This window comes from Carya illinoinensis, chromosome 4, assembly GCF_018687715.1.
Source record: "Carya illinoinensis cultivar Pawnee chromosome 4, C.illinoinensisPawnee_v1, whole genome shotgun sequence".
NCBI classification, from domain to species: domain Eukaryota; kingdom Viridiplantae; phylum Streptophyta; class Magnoliopsida; order Fagales; family Juglandaceae; genus Carya; species Carya illinoinensis.
Genome location: NC_056755.1, coordinates 3906130 through 3925116, shown reverse-complemented (window position 1 = coordinate 3925116; position 18987 = coordinate 3906130). Strand labels below are relative to the sequence as shown.

At 35.5% G+C, this 18987-nt stretch overlaps 4 protein-coding genes across 5 annotated transcripts; 1 reads left to right on the top strand and 3 right to left on the bottom strand.

Moving 5' to 3' along the window:
* The first annotated feature begins 16 nt into the window (after positions 1-16).
* On the top strand, positions 17-3687 carry LOC122306620. The gene is made up of 4 exons (XM_043119052.1): positions 17-368; positions 542-618; positions 1663-2477; positions 3116-3687. Exons 1-3 carry the CDS (start codon positions 280-282, stop codon positions 2451-2453), a joined length of 957 nt encoding a protein of 318 aa, XP_042974986.1. The 5' UTR covers positions 17-279; the 3' UTR covers positions 2454-2477; positions 3116-3687.
* LOC122306621 lies at positions 2880-5140 on the bottom strand. The gene is made up of 3 exons (XM_043119053.1): positions 4851-5140; positions 4629-4704; positions 2880-3726 (listed from the first exon to the last, which is right to left on the bottom strand). Exons 1-3 carry the CDS (start codon positions 4884-4886, stop codon positions 3026-3028), a joined length of 813 nt encoding a protein of 270 aa, XP_042974987.1. The 5' UTR covers positions 4887-5140; the 3' UTR covers positions 2880-3025.
* Positions 5141-9984: 4844 nt separating this feature from the next.
* On the bottom strand, positions 9985-11448 carry LOC122307862 (heavy metal-associated isoprenylated plant protein 21). The gene is made up of 3 exons (XM_043120974.1): positions 11340-11448; positions 11100-11175; positions 9985-10373 (listed from the first exon to the last, which is right to left on the bottom strand). The coding sequence occupies exons 1-3, from the start codon at positions 11409-11411 to the stop codon at positions 10072-10074; spliced, it is 450 nt and encodes a 149-aa protein (XP_042976908.1). The 5' UTR covers positions 11412-11448; the 3' UTR covers positions 9985-10071.
* A 2993-nt stretch (positions 11449-14441) lies between these two features.
* On the bottom strand, positions 14442-17807 carry LOC122307861. Of its 2 annotated transcripts, none has more exons than XM_043120973.1 (9): positions 17559-17807; positions 16908-17044; positions 16738-16795; positions 16495-16629; positions 15819-16421; positions 15559-15702; positions 15362-15490; positions 15248-15262; positions 14442-15108 (listed from the first exon to the last, which is right to left on the bottom strand). In XM_043120973.1, exons 1-9 carry the CDS (start codon positions 17559-17561, stop codon positions 14488-14490), a joined length of 1845 nt encoding a protein of 614 aa, XP_042976907.1. In that variant the 5' UTR covers positions 17562-17807; the 3' UTR covers positions 14442-14487. The 2 variants fall into 2 exon arrangements, with proteins under 2 accessions (XP_042976907.1, XP_042976906.1); XM_043120972.1 differs by having other exon boundaries at positions 15248-15289; positions 17559-17806.
* Positions 17808-18987: the final 1180 nt, after the last annotated feature.

Here is an 18987-nt window from a genome sequence, read left to right as displayed (position 1 = left end):
ATGCCATATTAGGCCAGTCATAAGACCAACTGTTGCCCACCCGACCGAAAAGGTATCAACAATCAACATAAGTTATTTCATTAGAAAAAGTATGATCAGAATTTTTCTGGGAAGCTCATTGTACCGTATTAGTATTACATATTTGTGGGTCGGACTCGAATCTTCAAGAAATCGGCACCAAGTCGCTCCGACAGTCCGACTCCCAGTCCTCTATGCAGAACGGTCAATTAACACAGGTCAACACTTACGAACGTATAACAGTCCTTTGCTCTGCGAGTGATGGCCCGCAGACTCGGTTCCCGCCTTTCCCTTCTCCCATCTCTTTGCAAAGTCTCAAAATCCCATTTTCAACCTTCATCTTCTCCAAGGTTAGATTTTTCTTCTCTTTTGTCCTTTATATGTCTGCCAGCACGAGCTAAAGTAGAATTTTTTTATTTTTTTATTTTTTCTCTTTCAGCTCCATTTTATACACTGGTTGTAATCTTTGTTTGCATGGTTTCTGGATGAAATCTGAGAAAACCCATATCGTTCTCTGTTTCAGATTAAAGACTATCTATGATTCAGCTGGAAGCGGTTCAAAATATCGCATTAATTTTGGGTTTTGCCCAAATTTTCAAGGTTCGCTTTTGCATTTCAAAGTTTTCTCATTTGGTGGCTTCTTGCTTTTATGATGTCGCCGTTTTTTATGATTCTCATAGTTGTCGTTGTGCAATATATACATATATAGATATATGTATAAGAAGACTCCAATTTATTAATAAACCTGGCGGAGTCATACCGTTGTTATAGGCCAACCACCTTGGGGTTACAATTTTTTGCAAAAGATTCGTTAAGAGGTTATGGTCGTTGGTGAACTCATTACTGAAAGCTTGTGATGCTATGTCACGTAGTTCGTGTACTTGTACAAAGTCCTGATATGATAACATTTTATTGGTTGCTTTGAAAGTTGCCCGTTCAACAATTGTAATGTAACTTTAACAGTGTAAATAGACGAGGCTTTAGGACCAACCTCTCATTGTGTGCATCCCTGTGGGTTTTGGATTCTGTTATCATTTTAAGTGTCTATCATTGTTAAAGTTTTTAGGTTTCGTGAAAAACTGTCTAACGGCTGATTATATTGCCTAGTAGAGTAGGTTTTGGAAAAAATCTACGTCATGAACTAACTTGGTTCGAGTGGTTGTGACAAGTGGTCTCCAGTTTTTTCTTTTGGACCTCTGAGTTCTTAGTTTGTTAAGAGCCTAATAGTTTAACTTATTTAAGTGCCAGTAGATAAGATATGTCTTTGAAAGGTAATGCGCCATTAAATGTTGATTGCTTACGAATGCTGGAACTTCATTTTATCTTTTTTATGGTTGGAAGTAATTCGTTATCCAGGTTGCTATTATGAACAACTCAACTAATTCTTTGATTCTTATCCAGAATAGTATATATTGCCAGTCCTGGTCAGGTATTTGAAGGTTGGTAGAGAGAGAAGCAGAGAATAAAGATATGATTTTTATCTAGTAAAGTAGATGCACCATGCTCAATAATACAGACGCAGTATAGTGTTCTTTGCAACAAATTACATGAAGGGATTTCTGTCATAATGTCATTTTCTTTGATTCTGATTCACAGTTCAAACAAGGATTTAGTTTAGTATTTTCTGCCATTGTTCTTTTGCAGGATCACGATCATATGCTCGTGGACGCAAACATTATGCTCTTTTTGGCAATGAAAAGCCAGGTGATGAGGAATTCCGAAAAGCTTGGAAGAAAGAGATGGAAGAAGATACTAGCCTATGGACAGGAAGTGAAGATGAAAACAATGATGAAAAAGATCCCAAAAGTCGTCTTGAAGAGGAAATTCGGAGAGTGAGACAACAGGCAAAAGAACACTCTGACCTAATTGATGCTGATGACAGTGATGAATTAAGAAGTGTGTGGTCTGGGAGTGATGAGGAGAAAACGCTTTGGACTGGTAGTGAAGGCGATGATGATAATGATATTCCCACAGAAGCCCACCCAAATGAAAGTAGTGACAAGTATATAGATAAATTGTTTGAGTTTGAAGAAATGCCTAAATATCGAACACTTTCTGAAGTATTGAAAGCTGAAGATGGACTGGAAGAGTTGTCTCCAGGAAAGCAAGCTAGGAAAATTGCAGTTGAGAATGCCTTGAAAAAATTGAAGAAAGGGCCAGATGGGCGTTACACCAATGTTTGGGAGGTCATGAGTGATTTAGACATTCTCATTGGAGCGTTTGAAAATATTGTTTCGGGACCAGAGTATGCGGAGCTTAGACAGGGAGGGCCGAAGAAATTGAATATGCAGTTTTTCAAGGACATTCAAGCACGAATGAGAGATCCAAATTATAAGTTCTCACCTGAGTTAAAGCTGAAGCCGAAGAATAAATTAGTTTCAAGAAAGAAGTGGCAGAAGGCACAATCTAGACGGAGGAAAGCACAGAAGCGTTAAGCTGTAATTGTTTCCTTTCGGCAAGTACGTGTGTTGCGCTGTTGCTTTATGCTTGCTCTTAGAATCGTCTTTCTAATGTTTAAATCAATAGTCATTGAATTGCTATAGTTCAGAAGATTGGCCTCCAAAATGATAATTGTTCACTCCACTTATTAATGGCTAAACAATTTGTTCTTTTGTTATATCTGTTTTTTGATTGTTATATGGTAACAACTTGCATTACGGAAGACCAATCAAATTGAACTCGACAAATTTCCTTCTAAGTTGAGCAAAAAAGGCATTGATCTCAAAAAAATCTGGATTATACACCATATTCTATTGTCTGCAAAAAAAAATCCTATGGATTTGAACTATGGCAAAAGGTGGTTCATTCTATCTAATGCCAAAGATAACAGTCCGTAGTTTTTGCTCAAGAAATGTAAAAGATCAGGTAGAAAACATTCTGATAACAGTATCACTGGTGACATCAACCACTACGAATTATAGAGTTCGTAAAGTTCTCAAACATAAAATCAGGTTACTTCTAGAGACTACTAAAACGAAGTGGTATTAAGAGTTGTGGCAAATGGGAACTATCGAAGATTATGATTTGCCATCCAGGGTTGATTCATGTACACATTGTCATTTATCATCTTATTGTCGATCGTGTTTCTGTCTTGTAGGTTGATGTTCATCATCGCTGTAGGTGGATAGCTGTCGGGGTACCCCTGCCCATTGGTCATCATCATCGAAGATGGATAGTCGTACACGTAAGTCTTAAACCCTGTAGAAATATCCTGATACCCACGGCCAAATTCATGACCTCCTAAGCCAACAAAGCCAGCACCATTGTGATGAAAACCTGCAAGGCTGCTTACTGGTGACATGCTGTTTTCCACTTCATCGTGATTGCCAATTGTGACTCCATCCTCACCCAGGCCTACATTTTGCATTGCTGCTATCAAATTTTGATCGAATTCACCATCTATCATTGCCTCAGTTTCCCTCCTCTGATTAAAATTCCAGTCAGATGCCGACTCAACATCTTCTCTGCCTAAGAAGTTGGGGAGGAGGTGATGATCTTTGTAGGGATTTAGACCATTAGTCAGATATTGAGTTTGGTTCTGGTTATTGTCATCATCGGTTAATTTGGCTTGTATCTTTTGGGAACTTGGAAACCAAAGCACTGCATGTTTACCAGATCTGACCAGCTTATTGATCAATGCAGCAGGATCCGCACTACCTGTTACGGTGACTTTCTGCTCTTCTGCATCTATGCTTACTTGATAAACACCTGAATCCAGTACCAAATGTAAATAAATAAGCAAATAAAACAAGAAAAATCAAATAAAATAAAAAAATCAGAAGAGAGAGACCAAGAAAGAGGCGAGGAGGAAAACAAAAAGAAACTTAAGAGAGTCCCAAAAAATTCAAACTCGATATACTTATTTATAATCCTTTCCGTTGCTTGTTTATTTATTTATCCGAATTGGTTACATAAAATCAAAAAATCTATCTCATCTCAACTCATCATTACAAGGTTTTTAAATTTCCATACAAAATATAATAAATAATTTTACTTTTTCAAATCTCAATACAAAATTAATATTATAAAATTATATTATAATAATATTTTATTCATTATTATTTAAAACATCTCATCTCACATGTGTAAACAAACGGGGCCTTATTTGTGTTCAAAAAGAATGACTAACACAATTATTCCTTTTACACAATAGAAAATGAAAACCAGGAAGAAAGAGATCTAAAGAATTAAAGGAATAAATAGCCGAGTGAAAGCATCATCACCTGTTCACTTGGAGATAGTCCAACATCACATGCGAGGAGAGATTATCGACTCTCCAGGACACAGCCAGAGATAGAATATCATCATTATCAGCACCAAAGATGCAATAGTGAAAATCAATATTTTGATTTGGTCTACAGCTTGTAAGGATTACTGAATGCTCGCATGAACATATATACATATATATATATATATATATTATGTGATTGTTTGACTGTATGTATCCATTTTATACTTTTCCTGAATGTCCCATAAATACTCTTGCTCATTCTCATGTGATTCAATCAGTAAGAAACACGTGATAATGCCACAAAAATGAAGCAATCTCCAATAGAAAATGAGATTGTTACAAACGTAAAGAAACTTTGTGTATATTCAAATTTTAGTACCTTCAATTTTCTGGAGGAGTTTCCTCACTTTCTGCATGCACCCTTGGCAATTCATATGCACTTTCAGAATGTATTTCTGTGAAAGGAAAGAAGGAATCAAACTCAACACAAAAAGGAAGTAAAAGTTAATGAGAAATAATAGTAAAGCTAAAAATATGAAATAAAAAGATGCTTTAGAGATTAAAAAAACAAAAAACAAAAATAGCTAGAGGTAGGAGGGACCTCAATCTTTAAGAACTCAAACTCATTTGATGACATTTTCCACCGTGCTTGTTGCTTAAAATGGAGAAATCTGAAACTGTTTCTTGCCTATTTTCTTCTTTATCTACGGTTTTTCTTTTCTATTTAATAACCACTTGTGAAACACTATCGGGTAGATCAAAATAGTTGGGAAGTCCAACACTGTGCAGAGCTATGGCAGAGCAGGACCCCCACATAAGATCTCTGCTAGAAAGAGAGAGAGTTTGGAAGGTGTGAATTGTGATTTGACAAGGCTCAAAGTCTCAGAGACAACTCTTTTGACAGGCATAGCCCATGTGTCTGCCGGATTTAGTCATGCACTGAAGATTTCTTTCTGCCAACCAAATACCGTACACAATTTTCTCATGATGGTCGCATGGTTTAGGTGAAGGAACCAAGTCCTAGTCCTACTGCCCATTTGCGGAATTCATTCCCATTTGATTGCTTCCTTTTCTTGTCAGTTGTCACCACTAAAGACAGACATTCACCTGCACTTGTCCAATGTGCTGCCCTTTTTGGTCTTTAAAGGCTTGAGCAACTATTGAAATATTTTGAGGGATATTGTCCAAAATGCAAGAACTGAATCACCGAAGAAGTACTTCTCCTGAATTACTGTAAAAAATATATTTTAAGTACTTGATGTCCTTAGTGATCAGTTACAAACGAGGTGGCTTCAAATAGTTATTATCTTTATAACGAAACATAAGTACTACGTGAATTATAAATGCAAAACAAGGAAGAAGAAAATGATCAGAATCATAGATTGGTATGACCATCATGTGAAAGATATCTTCTATATATATATATAGATCAGACTCTAAAATTGATCAGTAAATATCAGCTGGATGATCTTTTGCTTTACCAAAAAAAAAAAAAATATAGTGGGAATAAAAGGGAAGGGCAACGATTTCCTCAAAATAAAGGCCTTCTTTTGAATTGGTTTTTGGGGGTAGAGATGCTTACTTTTTATGACATTGTGCATCTGGTGGCCCCAAAAACGGATAAATATGGAAGAAACACACTTTGGGAAAATGAGGAAAAGTGCGTTTGCCCAAAGCATGGGGAGGTTAGGCTTTAGAGATTCGAAAATTAAAAGCTAAACCATCATCTTTATAGGAGAGACTTCGACATGACCTCCGAACACACACGAATATATATATATATATATAGACGATTCATCTAAGCATCCGATCGAGTTTAATTTACATATTAGGCGGTTCAAGTCTTTGCATTTCCAGATTATATATATATATATCGAGAGAGAGAGAGAGAGAGGCTCGAGTTGCAAGGAATACACCCATGCAATTGAACTCTGTTTTCATCATTTAAGTTCATGGATCGAGACTTCTGACTTTTGAGTTTTTCATATATAGCAGTTTACAATATTTCGAAGATAGCGCTAATATTCTGATCTTTTGCCCTTGAATACGTAGACATGAAAGCATTAGTGAATTAAAGAGCCCCTTGAGCTTGCAAAAAACATCAATGGTTAGATAGTAATATCCAATACATTTATCATTAGAAAGTTGACGCCGGACATATATAATAGAAATTATTCTGCAGCAAGCTAGTTTCAACATTTACTTCACAAGAAGGAAAGATAAGAGAATCGTCCAAAACATATAAAAAACAATTCTTATGTTCAATTTGAAATTATCAAAATCTAATAATGTCGAAATCAACTTACAAGCCGGATTGTACGTAATAGTTGAAAATGGATCAATAATATCATAATTTTAACAAAAATAATCTCAATAATCACACTAAAAGAAAATACATAATTAAAGAAGTAATTTGTCAAAAATCTAGCTCAAATCGAGTTCCTAATCATTTCCTAAACTTTAAATGAAATATTATTGTAAAAGACATAAAATAAATTTTAAAAAAAAAAAACTAAAATTATGGATTTGGAGAGGAAAACAGTAGATTTTGGGCTAAAAAAATATGCACACTGAGCATAATAGGTGACCATGACATTCGTGCCAAAAAGAGCTTTTGAAATTAGGATCATATGCACGATTCAGATACTCGTAACTAAAATTATGGTCAGAATACCGAAATGTATCCAAAATTACTTCAATCAGGAAAAAATCATGATGTCCTGACATCTTTATGCTGATTTGTCACCTCAAGGTATTTTAACGTCATCAACATGTAATCTAATAACTCAACATCATTTGACTCAGATCTTTTTACATCAAAAGTCTAACATTTTAAAAAAGGTATGAATTAAATTTTTGTTATAATTCACTACATGAGTACTCAAATATTCCTCCAATATTAGAATTAACAACAAAAGCCGTCTAGTGTGAGAAAAAACGATCGAGATGCAGAACCCATGTCATCAGCCGTTTGAAAATTTTGATGATTCTTGGGTACGTATGTACACCAGAAGCAAATTCAGCAAGCAAAACATCTTTAGCTAATAAGTCCGCCTCTAGTACTGGAAGAACTTGGTAGCGTTTCGCGAGCAAAACTTCTTTCTTCGTGAAACAATACTTTGTTGCATGTCGTACCGTATATATCATACGCCTTTCATGCAACGTCTAACTTTCGTGCTCAGAGGCGTGCAGATATTTTACGACGTCTGTACATGAGTATGCCTCGGAGAAGCACATGATCAACAGGTCTCCCTGCAAAGGATGGAGCGCGGACGGCCGAGCATTTGACAGATGTTATCAAGCTAGCGATCCAAGCATATATAAGATCTGCGAAAAATGCTTTTTGCTAGCAATTATTCCCTAACATTAAATCGGTGACATTAAACAAATCAAAACATAGAACTTTCTGGATTAGATATTGATCAGTTTAGAATGCCAAGATACAAAAGATCTTTTTATACTTTATATTTTTATTTAATTCATCTCAAATTAAATATTAATAAAATTAATTATTTTTTAAATTTTTTATAAAAAAAATTAAACTCATCTTAACATATTTCATTCATATTTCAATTTAAAAAATTAAATACGTCTTAATTTAAAAAAGTTAAATATATATCAATAGAAGGTATAAAATATTACTATTTATAACTCAATTCAATTAATCATCTCAAAATTCAAACGTAGTGTAAGTCTTATAGAAAGAAAAAGAAAAAATTGAGTTTTTAAGCAGTGGATTCTTTTGATTGAAATGATCCAAAGCACCAAAGAGAAGGCCACTGATCATTTAGTACTAGAAGATTGCTTTTATATATATATATATATATATATATAATAATTAGGCAAAGGTTGGTGCTCCCGGTAATCATTCTCCTTCTTTTGGCCTTAAGTGGATAAATTAATGAATCTGTCTACTCCATTATTTTGCAGTGATCATGCGCGCTGAGCGGAGACATGGGGGCAAAGATTGGCCGATCGAAGGCCTCGAGATATATATATTGATGATTCACTTTATTCTTTAAATATTTCATCTTGGCGGCGTTTGCGCGCTTTGATATTGGGTAATATATAATTAGAGTACAGCCAAAGATATTCATCGATAGTATAAAAACTTTAGGCAGATAATTAAAAAGCTAATGTTTCTTATCGTTTTCGTTTAACGCAGTTAATGATCTATACATACATACATACATATATATATATATATATAACATCGATCTTGGGATAAGATCATTAAAGTTGGCATATGATCGATCATCACTAGATTCAGTTTGAAATTGAGTATTACATACGTACGTCATGCCATTAACATTAAAGCCGAAACTTAGGGATATGCCGTTGAAATTGAGGATTATTAATTAGTAGCATACATTGTACCTTTAGGCACACAAAATATCATCATCAGAGATTCTGTATATATATATATATGTATGTATATGTATATGTATTATATGTATATGCGTATGAGTAATGTTATACTCTATAATTCTATCTTATTTTTATCTCACTATCTAAGGTGTGACATATTTATTAAATCATGATAAAGAATTATCCAATGGTGATAAATATACCATATTTTACATAGTAGGCCGATAAGAATAGAATGATAGTGTAATGTATAGAATTTTCCTATATATAATATATATTATGTTAGATGATGATGATCAGCACCTGAACTTGCGGGTGATCAACAATTGGATGGATATTATTGCATAATACATATGAAAAATTAGTGTAATTAACATCCCGCGGTATACTAGAGATTGTCAGCTACAAAGGGTTCAAATAACATTGAGCTAGAGGGAATTTATAACCATCAATTAATTAATTAATTATATATATTGTCATATATATATATATATATATAATACAGGAATATCATATATAACTCCGAACATGATTTTCTGTCCCTTCTAGCTTGCATGTGAAGTTATATATATGATCAGGATCGGATGAAGGTATATATATGATCAGGATGATCGTATTGATCTCTAAATTTTGTTCCGCTTAATCAAGCAACTTCAGCTCTCCGCATATATATATTGTTCAAGATTCCAATTAAATTAAAGCTGGATCAGTACTAGTCCCAGCTAATTAATATATATTGAACTGATTTAATAATGAATGTTGCTTTTAAAATATATTCCACTATATATATGTATGATCATATCAATTAATATTACATGCATTATCTGATGATCATCAATGCCATCCAGTTGGACATAATTATATATAAATATAAGTATATATTTTATCTCTAGTGTGCGTGGTAGGCAACGAGAATCTTAGACAGATCGACGGCGTTTGGAGGGTTAAGATGATCAAAACGGACATATAACCTTATAATATATAACATGCTTGAATATATAGGCTCTAGCTAGCCATGCGCATGGCCGCCTGTATTAATCTAGCCGACTTCATTGTAAAAGAATGGATTTGTCACGCATAATGGGAGCCATTAATTATGAATCTAAAGGTATATATAAGGAGTTTTCCTTTGATAAGGATCGATCTTTCTAATTAAATCATAATTATGTTCTTATTATAACTATATATTATATTATATATTTTCCCTTTAAAATATATTCTGCTTCGACAAATTAACTTAATGTAGTCATAAATTATGACTATATATATATAGTTGCATACATGCATACTTAGATCGTAATTTGTCTGATCAATCAGTACTGCTGCTTAAGCTCGAGAGAATGGTACCTAAAATTAACGGTGGATCTTGCATGCCTAGATCATCATGAAGCTAGAACCACTTCATTTATAATTTAATTGTTTAGAGTAATCATGACTTGTGAAGTTAATTCTAATTACATGAGGGAACATGCATTCACATTATCATCACTGAATAATGAGACAATGTTCTCCTCAGCAGCAGGCGCAGCATTCGATGCCGGTAAAGCTTGCACAACGTTTCTGACGTAGCCGGATGGTGCCCTTTTGTCATAGGCTCCAGATGCATAAGGATAGTATACTAGATGTTGGGGAATGTAAGGCCAAAATTCAGCTCTCTTGCCAGTACTCTTTACTCTCTTCAACACCTTATTTGGTTCCACATAGCCACTGACTGTTACCCGGTGTTGCTTTCGGTTCACCTCCACAGATTTTACACCTGAAAATTCGAATTGGAGAGGAATTTATAAGTAGTTATGAGTAGTGGTTAGTCCCTGTGAAAACTAACCCCAGGTCTATGAATATATATGAAAGATCAGAAAGGAAGAGACAAGAACTGTTTATCTACTAGTCTTGGATTTTCACTTGCAACGTACGGGTATACAGAAACGGATGTTTAATGCAGTTTTTAATAGAAAAAATCTAGTTGCAAGCACAATTGTGTAATAATATGTGTATCAATCTAATGTGATTGATTAAAAAATAGATTTTATTAAAAATAATACTAATTTAAATTTTGAATATGAAATAATTAATATTAATATGCAGATTAGTAAGCGATTTTGCTTATACATAACAAAACTCTTTTTAATATTTTATAACGGACGGAAGCGAAGCCCTTGGTTTTTAAGGACTTAAAACTGCCCGCTGGCCGTCCGGGCTGATCAAAAGAAGAACAGCAACAAAAAAGTTTCAAAAGTTGAAAGATGATCATGATTGCATTTCTACCAAAGATTCATGTTTCTGTCTTTTATGTATGTATGTGGATCTCAGCCTAAAACATGCGTTTATGATCTTTTCTTATATATATGATACTATAACTCTTGTTTCAGGGTTGCTTATCTGATATGCAACTCATGAAATGAAGGAAACGAGAAACACATCCACACCCACACACACTCCACGCAGATGGGGGGAGAGATCAGCAAGAGCTGCACAAAAAGACCTTTCATGGAAGTAACAGCATTTTTAACTCTCCTCTCACAGCCATCACAATCCATTTTGACTTTAATTTCAACGGTCTGCAAAAGAAGACATATATCACCTTCAACTTAATTAAAAAAAGACTACAGAAGAAAATGGAAGAGAGAGAGAGGGAGAGAGATTTATCTCCAGCTGACAGACTGTAACAGAGTTAAGTATCCAAGTATTAAAAGGTTAATCGGTTGGTGCTAGTGATCAGTACCTGCATTGGTTTGCGCTTGCTCCTTGTGCTGGTGACAATGCAAAAGTTGGAGAGGTAATCAAGAGCACCCATTTTCTTTCTCTTTTGCTTGAGAGAGAGAGAGAGAGAGAGAGAGAGAGTATGCAAATATGTGATGCCCTGGGAAGACTATATATATAAGATAAGAAGTAGTGCCTTCTTGTATTTTAAAAAAAAAAACGATATCGTGCAGAACAGCGTGTCTACAAAATGGGTCCGGTATGATGGTATCGTTCTATAAACAATGTGGCTAGAGATAATGAAAGGCAACACCACTTTAATTTGAGTTCATTGCGTTTTTGTACTAATTACTATATAATGTCAAATATTAAGTAAGCCCTCGATCAACAGTTGTTCTAACACATACTAATTCAAACAGAAAGCATGCAGTATTTACCCATTTCAACCTATAATACTACTGCTCATGTGAGGATACGATATATTGGTGTTGGACTTTCGATACAGTAGCGAGTGCGACTCAAATCATTGTTATTTCATTACTATTTTCAAATTAATTCAATACTATTCACATAATAGAGTGTTTGTTGGAACTTCCCATGATTCACCATCAGCTTGTATCTCCATGTAAAATCATCATTTATCTTAATAGTTTAAATTAATTGAAATTGATGGATTTAATTATTTATATTATATTCTTGACGCTTTCTTTTATGTATGAACTTGATTCCCCTTCAATGAATGAGTCCATCAGACGAAATATTTAATTAAATAAGATAAAGCGTGATTGAGGTAGATATAATTATTTGTATCATATCATTAACATCCTTCCTCATTTGTGGGTTGGATTTTTCTTCAATGGGTGAGCACAACACATGAAATATTTAATTCAATAAGATAAAATATAAAATTAGAATTCAAATTCATAATTTCTACTTAGATACCATATGAAATAACCACTTATTTCAAAAGTTTAAATTATAAAAAATATATATATAATTATTTATATTATATTCTCAATCCTTTAATCATTTATTAATATAATACTTGATGATCAGATTCTCTTTGGGGAGAATCAATTCAGGTATTTTTCTTGATCATTTTCTAAATGGGGATGAGGGGGAATATACATAATCATTACGATTTAGTAGATCTGTAAAACATTATTATTTATCTTTAATTTATAATTCTTTTTTTCTACTTTCTTCTGGCATGCATTGGCTAGGCCACGGGTTTACATGGCAGTGGCTAGTGTTAACAAGATTATATAACTGTGTTCAGTCCCTATCTCTAGAAAGTTGGAACTAATACTTTTCAGCGATGTTCCCTTTATTTTCACAAAAGAGAATCTCCTAAAATCACGAGCTATGACTCAAGTTTTCAGACTTCTTTGTAACGTTGCTGTATGCTGCAAAACCTTTCTCTCTCTCTCTCTCTCTCTCCCCCCCCCCCCCCCCCCCCCCCCCCCCCCTTTTTTTATGTCAATAGAAGTTGGTTAATTTATGGCCGCCTCAGAACTTTCAATCCCTTTAAAATCTAAACCATCAGTTAGATAAAACATAAAACATCGTCAAAGATGAAATTGTGATAGAAAACTCGAAACAGATAACATATGTATAAAATGCTCAAAAAGAGCGAAAGTATCTTGAAGCTGATTATTATGCGCGCAGTAGTAGTAGTACTGTGTTATGCTTCACATTATTTTTCTCCATTAATCGCCAAAGAACAGCTAGATATATAACAAGAAACATGAAATACGAAGATGATGTGTGATATTCTCGCCGAGTGATCGATTTCTGGCCCTTTATAGGGTTTTTACATTTTTTTTTTAATATTTTTTTGTTGTCTCAATATATCTATGTTATTTCTCCAGAATGAAATGGTTTTATGCCCAACTTTACAGGTAATGGTTATCTGGAGTCTGGACTTCAGCAAGATCAACTATTTTCTCAAGACTGAGTTTCACTTTTCTCATTTCTAATCCCAAGGCCGTAATGCATATTATCTTCAAGATTTATCAGTCTGATATTTTCAAGTAGTCTCCATAAGCCGACATTGATCATAAACTGCATGCATGTGTGAAGATAAGCCCGTAATTAAGAACATGATCACCTTGGAGAAAGCTAACCTTTATGTATGCATGATTTCCAACCGAAGACAAGTCATGGACAAGTGCAGGGAACTGATGACAACTTTACTAGCCGCGTATAAAAGGCTCAATTACTTGGAAGCCATTCCAAAACACAATCATTATCATCATCTGCATGCATGAGCTAGCTGCAAATATTACACTAAATCTTCTGATCAGTCACATTCGTGAAGGTGCGATAAACGCGCACTACAAGAGAAGTGAGCATTTGTGACCAAACTTTTGTGACCAAAAGGACTATGTCCTACGAAAATCGTGGGAAATAGTCATTTTGGTCATTAAATTTTGGTCACAAAAGCTCACTTCTCTTGTAGTGGCGAAACCATGCCTACTTATGATCTGGATCCAGACCGTAACTGACAGCTTGCTTTCATCGATTAATGAACGCATGCAGCATGTGACATTAACAATTAACTATATATGAAGTAGTTCTTATAGATATTCGCCTTCAAGAAACAATCTGCATCGAGTAGTTAATGAGCGTGTGTGTGTGTACTGTACGTGGGTTTTCTGCTACTTCCACATTTTCATGTGAATGTTCTGTTCCAGAACAGCGCAAGACCGAAAAGGGCTATTATGCTGGTTGGCTTAATTGGGCTCACATCACCTTAAAGCCTGGCTAAGCCCAGTTTGAGAATGTGAGATAAGCCCAACTCTACCGCCGGTAAACCTAGCTGGGGCTACATTCTATTTTGTTCACTGTTGTCCAGTTTTCGCTTTTGCTTTCTTCTATTTGGGTGAGTTTTTCCTTTTAATTTCTTTGTATTTTCTATTTGTTTAATCCGTGTAACTAGCCAAGCTGTCATAAAAATAAAAAATAAAAACAAATAATAAAAAATACTAATGTCGTCTCATATTTGAGTGCAAATACTTGAATTCACAACATTAAATTTTTCTCACGAACAGTAAAGTCTGCATATTGTATATATCTTTTAAAATTTTAAAAAAAAAAATTGAATGAAAAAACTGGAGAGAGAGAGAGAGAGAGAGAGGTATCGTATTTCATTGCAAGTTATATGCTAATTAAGGACAGTCAGCATCAATATCTGTAGAATTCCATATACAGACTTCCAAGTTGATATGCCCAGAACAACTAATATAAAGAAATGGAATTAGAAGAAAATCCATTGGCGGAAAACCTTCTAATCGTTCAGGAAAATTCTCCGTCACTGACTTTAATCTCAAACAGCTGCTTCCTCTTACCGATACAAGATCATACAAGAACCTTGCCTTTGAAGAGCTTGGCCCAACACAGGTTAACATGACCGTGTTCCCAATACTTTCAACACTCTTGTTGAGGAGAAAAAGAACACCATCCTCTTCTGCTTGAAGAACAAGGAATTGCTCCTTCATCCTTAAGGAGACGGCCAACGGCACATTATACCTGAAGCGCCTTCCAGAATCCCAATGTTTACTGCTGAAGTGTAGTGACAACTGATCAGTTGAACCAACAAAGTTGCAATCTGGCAGCGGGCATGAACATGGAGCGTAAGTGCATGTTTCTTCATGGAAGTTGTTAATGTAATCCACTGTTTCATTGCACCCATACTCTCTGTTCCTGCAAGCCATTCTGACTGAATCAACAACCACCTCAATATCCCCACAGACCACATCTTTACTCCTGATAAGAATTGGCATATCTTCCTGTAGAATTGTATCGATCAAGCTCACTTCTTAAAATTATTTTTTTGGGAAAAAAAAAAAAGAAAAAGAAAAAAAGGAAAGAAAGTGAAAGAATACATTGGAAGTAAATTCAAGAAAGATAAACAAAGAAAAAGGCTACCTCACGCATAGTAATCTGCCCATTCATTTTTGCTTTGTCAGCCTACAAATAGACAAAACACAAATAAACACTAAAAAAACAATATCTCAAGAATCTCAATTCCATGAATACTACCTGATTCCCCTCCTGGCCAAAAGTAGGGCCAGGCACAACCGTGGTGGTTGTGCTGTGTACTGGTGGGCAATCCAATTGATCCCTGCACTCTGAGGGCTCCATGCCAAGACAACGTTCCTTGCAGATCACCTGTAAAAGGCAGTTATCATGACAAATGCTACATACTATACTGTCAAACATTGCAAACTTTAATGTACCTCTCCTAAACCATAACCACCTAGCTCTCTTTCTCGTCTTTCTCTCTCAGTAATCTCCTCCTCACCCCATGAAGACAAGCATGGAACGACTGCAGTGGCCAAAGGACCTGGTCCATCAACAGAGATGCTCTCATAGTAAAAGAGCTGAAAACAAATATAATTTTAGAAAGATTTACCAATACATTATAAAGTAAATTTTTTTTTTATGAGTACATTATAAAGTAAAAAATAAAGCAATAGCTGATAAAAATCTAGTTTACCTGGAGAAACAAAAGACAACCACCAACTGCCCTTTGCTTCCCTTGACGAAAGCGAGATACTTCTCGAACTAGCCGGTCAAGCAAGAATTTTCCCCAGTTGTACTGATGGACAACATCCATATTTGTCAAAAAATGGAGGAATGATGGGCTGACATCCAACCTCGCTGTTGGGGACAAAAGAGTGCCCAAGGCATAGAGGACAAATGACCTCTTAAAATCCTCTCCTGCTTCTGGAGCTGCCAGTCGCTCCTCTAGAAGTCGCACTGAGATCCCACGATTTGTAGCATTGAAACTATAACGTAAGTCTGCGATTAAATCATCTGGCCCTGAGTTCACTACATCTTTTCCACTAGCTACTAATCCCATCACATGCTCCACATCGTTTGGAGATAAAGGAATCCTCTCACCACAAATCTCCAAGCTGCGTCTTGTAGTGTTGAACCTCTCCAATAACCATAGGCACAAACTACGGCGGAGTGTCCTACATCTTAGGTCGAGGAGGCTGCCAAATCCCATGCTCTTCACTGCAGTCTTCTGCTCAGGTGTGAGGCGCTGTAACACATTGAATAAACGTCCCGGAGAACATCTTGTGACTAGTTTAGTCTGCATTATAAAGCCATAAAATTCAACAGACGCAAACTCAGATGAAAAACTGTCACCAATAAATATACATTACCTGTTTCCTTGGCTTGGGGGTGCGAGCAGGAGTTGTACTCAAGTAGTTATCCCACACTTCACGAGCATGATTAGTGTATTTTGCTTTCTCTTCAAAGCTCATACACTTCCAAGCATCCGATGCAGCCTTTGTGGCCTGAAACAGAAAAAAGTGGTTACAATCAATGACCTTCTAATAGATAAAAATAAAAAACATCACATTGCTATTTGCAAATCAATTTTGAAAGTCAATCAAAAGGCTTACAGCTTTAAGACCAGAGGACTCAGGATGGGAAGCACTATACTCCTTGATAAACTCCCGGCTGCAACATCGATTTAGACATCATTTTTCTGGTAAAAGTGTTTGGAAAAAATAACCCAAACAGGAATATGCTTAGACATAGTGGACCCTACTGTAAGGAAACTAAGCATTACCTAAAGTACACCCATGAGCATGCCGGACGAGGAGTAGCAACTGGCTTCTTTTTCTTCTTCTTCGTCTTCTTTTCTTTTGTGACAATATAGTCTTCAGCCTTTCTCTTTTCTGTTGCAACATCCCCTTCATTGGGTACCTAGAAGTTTGTAACAAAAGAAATGTCGTAGGTTAGCTAGTTATTAAACAAGAACGTTTTCTCTTCCAAAAAGCAGAGTAATAAAATACAAACAATTAATACAAGATAAAAATCTTCAGAAAAAAACTCCGTAGGTACCTAGAACTTCATTTTCCCTCAGGTGAAAAACATTATACAATTAATTCCCCAATAAAGACTATGCCGACGTTGGTCATACGACACACATCAAGCAGCTTCAAGCGGTTAATGATGTTTACAAAGATAATTCAAAGAATTTAGAAAGCTTTCAGAAGAAATATCATGCCTTTTAGGCTTTTAGATTAGTACAAAAAAGCGCCCACTCAATTTCAAGCATTGAACAATTCAGACAGATGTACATCCAAATCAGTTCAGACAGATGTAACACATTGAGCCATCACAGTTAGAGTTATAAGATGCTGAATTTAATACTTCAGAAGCAAACCATCGAGAAAGCAGAAGAAATAAAAATTGCATAGGGTTTGAGAAGCAAAACCATTTCGCCGAGAACGAGAACTTGCAGCTAAAGCAGAATTAGGGTGAGGGTTTCTGAAAGGGCAAAGGACTCGGTGGATCTCAATGGGAATCGATTGCAAATTGAAGTCGAAGCAGAAGTAAGAAAAGGGCTTTTGCTATTGAGTGTGGTCTTCATCCTCTCTCTCTCTTGTCTGCACAATCGCAGGCAGCCCGTGTCGCTGAGCCCGCGCTGCGTTGCGTGATAATTTTATGAAAATAAGAATAACGATAATAAATCAAATGTTATTTTTATAAAAATAAAATAATAAGAGCTTCTAACAATAAAAATAATAATGTTATTTACGGATACTGAAATATTACAAAAGGTATCCATAGATTTCAAACGGACCTCGGGAGACAAGGTGATCTGATCCTTCAGCATTAATCGAAATCGGCCGTTCGTAAATCAAGTACAATTACTTAGAATGGTTACGCCCTGAGCCCAACCTTGACTCAATTATACTGATCATAACTCCGAGCCCAAGTTAAAGTTAGAAGCCCAGCCCACTTCTTTATCCACTTAATTTCAGCTCATCGTCGAGAGATGGAGAGAGAGAGAGAGGGGGGGGATACTTTTAATTTTTTTTTTTTTTTAAAAAAAGGTTGCGGCAAAAGCAATATCAGCTCATATATATGACCCATGCAGAGATTTTAATGGCGATTTGTATATAGCTAGGATGAAACAAGACCACCCCATGCAGCAGATACAGGCACGCTCGAGGTAACGAGTGCGTGCATGCAGCATGCGGCCATACCTAACGCCAATAGCGTGATTTAACAGAAGAGATCATTTCCTAAGTTCTACAAGGATAAGTTATGAGTATTAATTGGACTTGTCCATTGACTCTGACTTAAGTCCACGAGGTGATTAACAAAAAAGATAAAAAGAAAGCTGGTTGCCTTCGCGTGACATTAATGTGCACGCTAGTCATGATGATCAGGCCTTCGGAGTTGGGACGACATGCAGGAAGGTTCTAATTCCCATGCCATGAAGCTAATTAAACTTGATATAGGACATGCTTATATGTGCATGAAAGAATGCACAGCCGTACGTGTAGCGGGTTGAAGGTTGGAATAAAACAAAAATCAGATCCTTATTTAGGAGTTTGTAGATTACTCAGAAGAAGAAAAAAAAGATAGATATATCGAGTAAATTATTTATGTGAATTTTTCGACTAATATTAAATATTTAATAATTAATATTGTGGGATCTGCATGCAATCTTTGTGCCATCCAATCTTCATTGAGTACTATAGGATAAAAAAAACCGCCATCATCAACAGAAGCTATATATATATAGATTGTGTTCAATGTCTCATTTAATATGCATTACAAAAAAATTGTTTATTTATAGTCAATTATTTTCTGCTAAAATTATTATTTTCTGTTACAATGAATACTTTATTCTT

Bases quoted from the DNA above. Each gene is read 5' to 3' on its own strand.
- LOC122306620 (XM_043119052.1), top strand. From the start codon at position 280: ATGGCCCGCAGACTCGGTTCCCGCCTTTCCCTTCTCCCATCTCTTTGC. The intron at 369-541 runs GTTAGATTTTTC...TCTCTGTTTCAG, and splicing joins CAACCTTCATCTTCTCCAAG to ATTAAAGACTATCTATGATT. The intron at 619-1,662 runs GTTCGCTTTTGC...GTTCTTTTGCAG, and splicing joins GTTTTGCCCAAATTTTCAAG to GATCACGATCATATGCTCGT.
- LOC122307862 (XM_043120974.1), bottom strand. From the start codon at position 11,411: ATGGGTGCTCTTGATTACCTCTCCAACTTTTGCATTGTCACCAGCACA. The intron at 11,176-11,339 runs GTACTGATCACT...CTTCTTTTGCAG, and splicing joins GCAAGCGCAAACCAATGCAG to ACCGTTGAAATTAAAGTCAA. The intron at 10,374-11,099 runs GTCTTTTTGTGC...TCGAATTTTCAG, and splicing joins TGCTGTTACTTCCATGAAAG to GTGTAAAATCTGTGGAGGTG.
- LOC122307861 (XM_043120972.1), bottom strand. The intron at 16,796-16,907 runs GTAATGCTTAGT...TCGATGTTGCAG, and splicing joins TGCTCATGGGTGTACTTTAG to CCGGGAGTTTATCAAGGAGT. The intron at 15,703-15,818 runs GTAAACTAGATT...ATTTGTTTTCAG, and splicing joins GTTGTCTTTTGTTTCTCCAG to CTCTTTTACTATGAGAGCAT.
- LOC122306621 (XM_043119053.1), bottom strand. From the start codon at position 4,886: ATGTCATCAAATGAGTTTGAGTTCTTAAAGATTGAG. The intron at 4,705-4,850 runs GTCCCTCCTACC...TTCCTTTCACAG, and splicing joins TTGAGTTCTTAAAGATTGAG to AAATACATTCTGAAAGTGCA. The intron at 3,727-4,628 runs GTACTAAAATTT...TACTGGATTCAG, and splicing joins ACTCCTCCAGAAAATTGAAG to GTGTTTATCAAGTAAGCATA.